Source organism: Otolemur garnettii, unplaced genomic scaffold, assembly GCF_000181295.1.
Source record: "Otolemur garnettii isolate 467f Iridium unplaced genomic scaffold, OtoGar3 scaffold00131, whole genome shotgun sequence".
Classification (NCBI taxonomy): Eukaryota; Metazoa; Chordata; class Mammalia; order Primates; family Galagidae; genus Otolemur; species Otolemur garnettii.
Window position 1 is genome coordinate 4588494 of NW_003852526.1, and position 9395 is coordinate 4597888.

At 37.1% G+C, this 9395-nt stretch overlaps 1 protein-coding gene across 1 annotated transcript in view; it reads right to left on the reverse strand.

Annotated features, from left to right (window-relative positions):
• Window positions 1–7118, reverse strand: part of GUCA1C (guanylate cyclase activator 1C) — a 36925-nt gene extending 29807 nt beyond the window's left edge. The window contains exon 1 of the mRNA XM_003798204.2: window positions 6787–7118. Within this exon, the coding sequence (XP_003798252.1) occupies window positions 6787–6990 (204 nt within the window). The 5' untranslated portion in view covers window positions 6991–7118. The remainder of the gene's footprint in view (window positions 1–6786) is intronic.
• Window positions 7119–9395: the final 2277 nt, after the last annotated feature.

Sequence of the window (9395 nt, forward strand, 5' to 3'; positions counted from 1 at the left end):
GCACTCTACCCAGGGGGAAAGCTTGAGGCTTTGTCTCTAAAAAAAAAAAAAAAAGAATGTTCTCTAACTCTAACCAGGTTACCACAAAAGATGTAAATTCTCCATCATTTTATGACTGAATAGTATTCCATGGCTTACATATACCACAGTTTATTAATCCATTCATAGGTTATGGGCACTCCGGTTGATTACATACCTCAGCAACTGTAAATTGAGCTGGGATAAACAAACAATATCCTTGTGAGATTAGGGAACTATTGTAGAAAAAATGAAAACTTAAGGGTCATGAGGACAATTGCAACATATGGACATTGTTTGGATTCTAGGTCAAATCAAGGATCTGAAAAAAAATGTATGCTTGAGGTAATCAGGAAAATCTTCCCATAGACTGTGTATTAGATGATATTAGAAATTATTAGTTAAAAATAATGTGTTATATATTTTGAAATTACTAAAAGAGTGGATTTTAAATGTTCTCACTACAAAGAAATAAGTATATGAATTGATAAATGTGTTAATCATCTTGATTTAATCCTTCCACACTGTATATATGTACTATATCATAGCATAGCATTGTATTCCATATATAATTATTGATTAAAATTTTAAAAGTTAATTATGTTTGTTAGTATGTTGATGACCTGGTAGTTATGTGGTCTGACAAGTTCATGAACTCACACTAGAAAAAGTGCTACATACCTCCTCATTGTTGAATTGCACACAAAAACACACAACAACAATGAATGCCATTTAGCAAGACACCACCACCACACAGCAACATGAATGCAACTGAGAGACATTGGTTTACCAAGGTTGTGAAACCTTACCTAGTTGTTTATACAGTTCTACTAATGTAAGCACATGGTGGCAAGTTTATGGACTTTGTCAGACCTCCTCCAATGACAGCTCTGATGATCATTCTGGGAAAAGAATTCCAAATTGCTTTGAAAGGTAGACTAGGCACTGGCATTAGTGCATAGCTTCCAATTGATGGAATAGGAGTGCTTAGAAGGTGACTATAGTGATGATATTCAGCAATGAAGATGTATTGTATGTAGCACTTTTTCTAGGATGAGTTAATGAACTTAATTGTCAGAACTTAATTGTTTAAAAAATATCCTTTTATTGGTATAGATGAATAAGGCACTATTTGTAGGAGAAATACCATGTAACATAAGGTTAGACTATTTTTTTCTTTGAAAAAATCCAGGAAATAAAATAGGACAGATAAAATGAAAATGACAGAGTTGTGATAATTATTGAAACTGGGTGATTAGAGTTCATTATTCTCTTTACTCTAGTATATATAAAATTTTCATAATAAAATTTTGTAAAGTGTTTCCTTTTAAATTTTGATAGTCTTCCCTGTGGTTAACCTTAATTTTTTTTAATGCACCAAATTGGTTAAATATCAATTAATAAATTAATATTCTTTATGAAATCCTCAAACATAATGACTGATCCATCAGTGTCAACTTTTTAGCTCTTTCTCCCAGCATTACCCTTCTTCCTTTTCAATTGGATTAGCAGCTCTTAGGGCTTTCTGCATAGTTGTTGATCTGGATGCTCCTGGGACTACCCTTACCTCTTTTCCTATGTTGGATTTTTTTTCTCCCTATTTGTTAATATTCCCTCAGATTTGTGGGCGCACCTACCTGCTCCAGTAGCTTCCCAAGAAAAATTAAGTGTGAAGTAAATTTTTTAGGTTTTCCATTCCCTTATTTTCTCCTCATATTTGATTAGGCTTGATAATTTCCCCTCAGATTTTGGAGATGTTTCTCCATTTCCTTCCAGCTTTTGCTGCCTGAGTTAAGAAGCTCAACACTATTTTAATTTCCCTTTCTCTTCCCATTATTTTTCCTCTTTCTTGAGACTTTAGGATCTTCTTTTCATCCTTGTTATTGTAAAATTTCTTAGTGTATGCTGCAGGTTGAGCTCTTTCTATTCCTTGTGCTGGTTCTTATGCAACTTACATCTGGTAGGTATGGGGAATTTTTCTGGCTTCTTTTGTTATAAATCTTTTATTTCATTTTTAAATAATTTTATATTTTCTTTGGGCCCTTTTTCTGCGAATCTTATTAAAAAGACATTAGGCTTATTTAATCTCAATTTAAGAGATGAGTTTTGGAGAAATGCTTGTATGGAAGGAAATAGGAAGGGAGTCAGGAAAGGGTGGGACAGCTGTGAGACCAGGACCTAACTTGACCCAGGTGAAGAGGGAGGTCCATTTGATCATGCAATCCCATTACTAGGCATCTACCCAGAAGAGAAACATTATTTTATCATAAGGACATTTGCACTAGACTGTTTATCGCAGCTCAGTTTACAATCACCAAAATGTGGAAATAACCTAAATGCCCACCAACCCAGGAATGGATTATCAAGCTGTGGTATATGTACACCATGGAATACTATTCAGTCACTTAAAAAAGATGAAGACTCTACATCTTTTGTATTAAATTGGATGGAGGTGGAACACATTCTTCTTAGAAAGGCATCACAAGAATGGAGAAGGAAAAATCCAATGTACTTTATTCTAACATGAAGGCAGTAGATGAGCTAATATAAGAGGAGGGGTACGGAGATGAGCAGGTGGGGACAACAGGACACAATTATAAGAGGGACTTTACCTAACAAATGCAATCAGGGTAACCTAATTCTTTGTACCCTCAATGAATCCCAAACAATAAAAAAATAATTAAAAAGAAAAAGAAGGAGGTCCTGCAAAGCTGCCAGGGGATCCTTCAGCCAAAGGCTTCAGACGTATAAGTCCCCTGCCTGTTAGGAATTGGTCAGACTTATATTTCTGCTGCACTCAATCACTGGTAGTAGTCTACACCCAGGCAGCATAGACTTAAGCCAAGCACAGTTTAGGATTTCAAAGTGAAGCATCTGGAGCATTGGTCAATTACATTTCTAGAGGTCTGAGGTGGCACCACTATGGACACTACTACAAAGTAGGTTCCATTATCACTGTTATGATTGCATGTGTTCATTTATGTAATGTGCATAGAACAGCATAGAACAGTGTCAGACACAACATGAGTACTCAGTGTTTTTCCTCAGCTTCTTAATGTATAATTGTCAAAACTGCATGTATTTATGGTGTACAACATGTTTTGATATACATATACACTGTAAAAGGATAACAAGCTAATTAACATACCCACCACCTCAAATTTTTATAATGACAAAATTTAAGATCATCTCTTTTAGCAGTTTTCAAGTGCTACATGCTTTCCTCAAGTGAGGAACCTACATACAACACATTATTTTTAATGACAGTCACCACGGGACTTATTCATTGGCATAACTGAAATTTTGTACTCTTTACCCCCACCCCCAGTCCCTGGAAACTACCATTCTACTCTCTGTTTCTGTGAGTTTGAATATTTTAGATTCCACATATAAGTAAGATCATGTAATATCCGTCTTTCTGTGTGTGGCTTTTATCACCTAGCATAATGCCCTCCAGGTTCATTTATTTGATGCTGTCACAAATGACAAGATTTCCTTCTTTTTTAGTGCTGAAGAATGTTCCATTAAACACACACACACATCCATTCATCCATTCACAGATGGACACTTAGGTTGATTCCATATCTTGGTTGTTATGAACAATGCTGCAATAAACATGAGAATGCAGATATCCCTTTGCCATACCAATTTCATTCTCTTCATTGTCATATCTAGAAGTGGGATTGGTGGATTGTACAGTAATTCTATTTTTAACATTTTGAGGAACCTCCATACTATTGTCCAAAATGACTGTACTAATTACATTCCCACCAACAGTGCACAAAGGTTCTCTTTTCACCACATCCTTGACACTCAGAAAGTCTTAACTATTGCTATGGAGTGCCAAGAAGCATCCTAGGAAGGTATCTGAGTAGCCAAAGGAATTGCTACAAGTTTTATGCTCTAAACTTCAGGATCTAGTTATTTTTACTGTAAGCACTATTTTAATGGGCTTGGTTAGCTTGAGTACAAGTCAGAGCCTGGTTAGAAATGATATATACTAGGAGAGCAAAAGCTTATTAGTATGTGCATTATACCAACAAGAAAGCTGTGAAATGGGATTTGATAGAAAAAGAAGAGACAGAAAAAACAATAAAAAGCAAACACCATGACAAAAGCACATATTTTTAGGGGGTACTTAGCTCTGGAACTGCAATAGGACACTGGTTCCTCATGGTATTACATAAAATGCAGTAAGTGGTGCTCATAATAATGACTGATATATCAACCAAATGCTTTATCAGCACTTTAGGAGGCAGGAAAGTATGAAATGCATTTTGAAGTGATTTCCATACAGAATGCTTAAAAAAGGAAAAAAGATTGCATACTCTCACTTATGTGTAGAATCTAAAAATAATTAAAATATACAGAGGTAGAAATATATAGTGTTGCCAGGGAAGGAAGGGGGGGAGGGGAGGAAATGTGGAGAGCAAATATGTAAAAGGGACATGTCTAAAGATCTCCTGTACATGAAAACTACAAGCAATGAGATTGTAGTGTATATAGAATTCACACTAAATGAGAATTTAGCTGTTCTTGCCACAAAGAGAAAATTAAAAATTGGTAACTACGTGAGAAGATGGATATGTTCATTTGGTTCACTATAATAATCTTTTTACTGTCTACATGTATCCCAAAACATCATGTTTTATACATTAACATACACAATAAAATTTATTTCAGAAATAAAAAGGAAGTTTAAGTCTCTAAAAAAATAGAAAACTATAGAAGAGCTCCAAGGAAATAAATAAATTCTCTGGACAGCTGATAGTTTTATTGATTCATCTAATTAAATATACGGCTTTTTTGTTGTTGTTTTTCTGTGCATAGTTTCACATCATTTCCTAGTGTCACTGATAATGCCCAATCCTTACTCTTCTTGTAGCACTTGATTTTATGCTGACATCTTCATACCGTTTGAGGCATTCATCATCACTGCTTAGGCTCGCTTCCTTACTAGGCAAGAAAAGTCTCTACGATAAATCGTGACTATCAGTAGAACTTCTAAGCCATGTCAATTAAGCTTCTGAGACGGGTTTTGCCATTTTTGCTACGGACACAGACAGGGCTCTACACCTAGGCATGCCAGTCTCGACACCGTCTGCCTCTGCCTCCAGGACAGCAGGCTGCATTTTGACAGCAACGCCTGATTTCCACTTAGCCTTTTTTTGCTTACGCTCCATTCTTGCATATGAACCAGAGACACACACAGCGCATCCACAAACCCTGGGTTAACAACAGAATCACTGGCATGGAATATAACATCAACACTTTTGGAGAGTAACTGTAGCTCTCTACGATAGCTCATTTTCTAACCTCTCAGGAGCACTATCACAGCCTGAGGAGCTGCTGTCTAGAGCAATAGCTTCCCATCCTGAAATTGGGCTGCTACAGAAGGCACAGTGGGCCAGCTGCAGCCACGCAGAGTGAAACATAGAGAAAGAGCGAGAGAGAGAGAAGCGAGATTGAGTGCTGAGAAGCACACAGAGGTGACATGACAACACACTCACGGTATCTGGGATGTATTCCAGGCTTAAGAACAAAGCAGAATTGGCCTTATTTTCCCCCTGATTTGTAAGCTCCTGGGGGCAGATCTCCTGTTACTTGCATCTATGCTAAATAAAATTCATGAGGAAGAAAACACTGTCATGCTACACAGGCAACACTTAAGTCTGGTAACAAAGCACAAAAGACAAGGTAGTAAAAGAAATTTATTCCCAACATTGCTATTAGGATTGAAATAGTTAATTTTGAACAGGTTTACTATTTCCCCATTTCTGGCCTGCTACCTTCTTGTAATTTGCCTGTTTGTTGCCTTTGGAAAAGGGACAAATTCCATACAACAGACAGCCAGTCTCTGTAAACATTTGATTCAATTAGTTAGCCCTGCTTTCTCTTCTATTATCATTTGCACAGCCTTCTGAAGTCATCTGCTTTTCTATTAGTAGTAATTTTTCTAGTCTGCATCTGCACATTTTGAAATATATAAATCTACAGGTCAGATGATTTAAACACACAAGAAAACCAGGCACATCTTCAGTCTCGTACGTAAGGTTGTTAATTTTTGTACCTTTCATTTTCTATTCTATTTCTTCTTTCCTTTGTTCACTTTTGTATTTCTTTTTAAGAAATGAAATTAAATGCACTGTAGCTCCTCAGAAATGAGTAAATTCCAGACAACAGTTGAGTAACAATCATTTGAAACTAAAATGTGTCTATATTTAAAACCGTAAGTTGTTTTGATTTTCCACAAACTAAATTGGTCAGATATGAAAAAAGTATTATAAAGCATTCTATGAGAACTTTTCATTTGACTACAGACAACATGTCGGCTAATTTGTATTGATTTTTATCTGCCAATCTGGATGAAATCACACTTTCAAAAGCAGATTCCTATAATTTGCTTTTCTATAAAATGTCACCAATGCATTAAATACTTTGAAAACAGTCTTTGTAAATCAATCTGCACTTATTAGATTTATTTAAACGATAGCATTAGAATTCCATGCCGAGATTTAATTTGGTTTTAAAATAACTCCCTACATGGCAGAACATTTCCAAGGGCAGAGAGGCGAGTTCTCAATTATTTTCACACCGTCAGTGCTAAATGTGTTTAATGACTCACTTACCTACAAGCTGCGGGTTGTCTGAAGACCGCTCTGTTCAGAAGGATGAACATGTTTTACCTAAGGCTAATTTATAGGGAAAAAAAAGGAGAAATAACACAGAACCACAACATTTTCATACCAAACGAAAAGTAGTTCTTACCTTGTTCATGTCAAAGGTATTGTACACTTGGTTAATATGGTGATTGGCCTTTTGATTCAGACCCTGCAGACCCAAAAGTGTCTTAAATTCATGTAGGGTTTGTAAGCCGGAGGGATGTTCCATCATAAAAGTTCTGTACCACATATAGGTCTCTTGTGTAGGAATTGCTATCTGACCATCGGCTATAGATTCGCTGTTCCCCATCGTGACTCACACTCTACCGCGTTTTCTCAGGTTGTTTTCAATGTAAGTTTTCTCTGGATTTAGTCTCTCCTGCTTCACTAAAACTTGAGGTTAACATACGCCCTCAGAAAGCTACTCTAAACCGCTTATTCCTACAGGCTAAATAAGACTAGAAAGCCGGTGAGATTAACTTATCTGCACAGTTTTAAAAACAAGGTCACTTCCCACTGATGGTATTGTGCTTATAGCCATCCAGAGGCAATATTTTAGAGAGGGTAACTCTTGCAATACTGCTAGCTATAAAATGCCTACTTTATTGAGTGGTACATAGGTCTAATGGGAAGAACTTAGAGCAGCAATCGGGAAGCCTAGATTCTAGGCTAGCACTTATTAACTACATTGAAACATCACTTAGATTCTCAAGTCTCAGTTTCTCCATCTGTAAGGGAGTAGTAATGACCTCTGTCTTTTCATACCTGGGTATTGTGAAGATAAATTTACATGAACATTTTTACATGAAAAAGTGATACATTCTGAGTATTGTTAAATTAAAAGGAAATCTGTGTGCAAGAGAGGAAATGCATGGAGATTATCAGATAATTATAGTAAGAAGAATTGAGGTAGTAAACTCTGTGGTCTTAAAGGAACATACAGGCCTGTTCTTTGGCATTGTTCTTAATCCCCCCTCATCTTTTCCGGTTCCTGACTTTTCTGTCTCTCAGGTATCTGTACCTGCCTTTGGCCTGCGAGCTTTATCCACTCCAGTTCTCTAATGTGGCTAACCTTGTCCTAAACAAGCTGCAATTGCCAATTGACTTGAGCATAGGATCAATGGACCTAAGAACTTAACCATGGTCTAGTAATGAAAATTATTTGCCCTGTGTGGTTCTCAACCCATTTTGCTACGTGTACAAATCATATTGAGAACCAGATGACCATAGATGGAAATAACGTCATTGTGTTACTGCTAAATTCCAGTTCTACTCTTCTAACCTCATTCCATTCTTTCTCCTATTTCCATTTTGGCTCAGTGCATATACTGTGTATCTAGTTTCTGCTTTCATTCCCATTTATTAGTCCTGACTGATTACCATTTAAAATCCCAGATTCCCCAGGAACTGGAACCATTGGGGCTCAAGTGAACTGCCTTGACAGAAAGTGGGGGTCTTTAGGGGGACTATGGTTCACTTTTTTTCAAACATACCGGTGGGACAATTCTAGTTCATAGAATTAATTAATAGGTGTTCAATGAGGTTGTAGACCTTTGGAACTTATCCACTTGTAAGTATTATTTAAAATCATTATAAAGTGAATGAGATTTCTTAGCAAAGTAAAAAGAAAAGAGATGAATGAGATGGTGAGGACTCAGCCTGGGGAGGCTGATTATCAGCTAGGGACATGAAGAATATCTGTCAGAATTTTCCAAAAGCATTCTTTGGGGAATTTCCTCTTCAGACTCTTTCTAAATGTCTGCCAGAAGGATGCTCAGAGGCTTTGACTTACCATTAACATTTATTAATCACCAACTTTTTGATTAAAGGAAAATGGATACTGATGGTGGTAGAAGGTAATGAAAGTTTTCAAAGGCCAAGAACATCCCTCGTGGAAGGAAAACTTTGCATAGATTAAGAATACAATAACCCAAGATCCAGAAACTTTTATTTTTTTTGAATATAAAATTATAAGTGTATTTTCTATTAGAGAAAGGGAGGAGAGTGGAAGGAAGAGATAAGAAAGAGAGGGGAAAGTGTAGACAGCAAGAAGTGAGAGAAAGAAAGATGGGGGTGGAGCACAGAAACTATCGCTTTATGTACTATTGCCAATAGTAGCACTTTGGGAGGCAAAGGAGGGAGGAGTTCTTGAGGCTAGGAGTCTGAGACCGGCCTAGATATAGGGGGACCCAGTCTCTACAAAAGAATAAAATAATTAGACAGGGTGGTGCACACCCGTAGTCCCAGCTACTCAAGTGACTGAGCTGGACGGCTCACTTGAGCCCAGGAGTTAAAAGATTGTAGTGAGCTATGATGACACCATTGCACTCCTTCCTGGATGACAGAGCAAGACTTCTCTCAAAAAATAAAATAATAAGCTTGGTGCCCATAGCACAGTAATTATGGTGCCGGCCACATGCACTGAGGCTTGCGCGTTCGAACCCGCCCAGGCCAGCTAAACAAGAATGACAACTACAACAACAACAACAGCCGGGTGTTGTGGCAGGCACCTGTAATCCCAGCTACTTGGGGGGCTGAGGCAAGAGAATCACTTAAGCCCAAGAGTTGAAAGTTGCTGTGAGCAGTGACACCACAGCACTCTACCAAGGGTGACACAGTGAGACTCTGTCTCAAAAAAAAGTAGATAAAATAAAATAATAAAGTAAAATATAAAATATCTGCAAAGTGATTACTTGCTAATGCAGAAAAGAATCT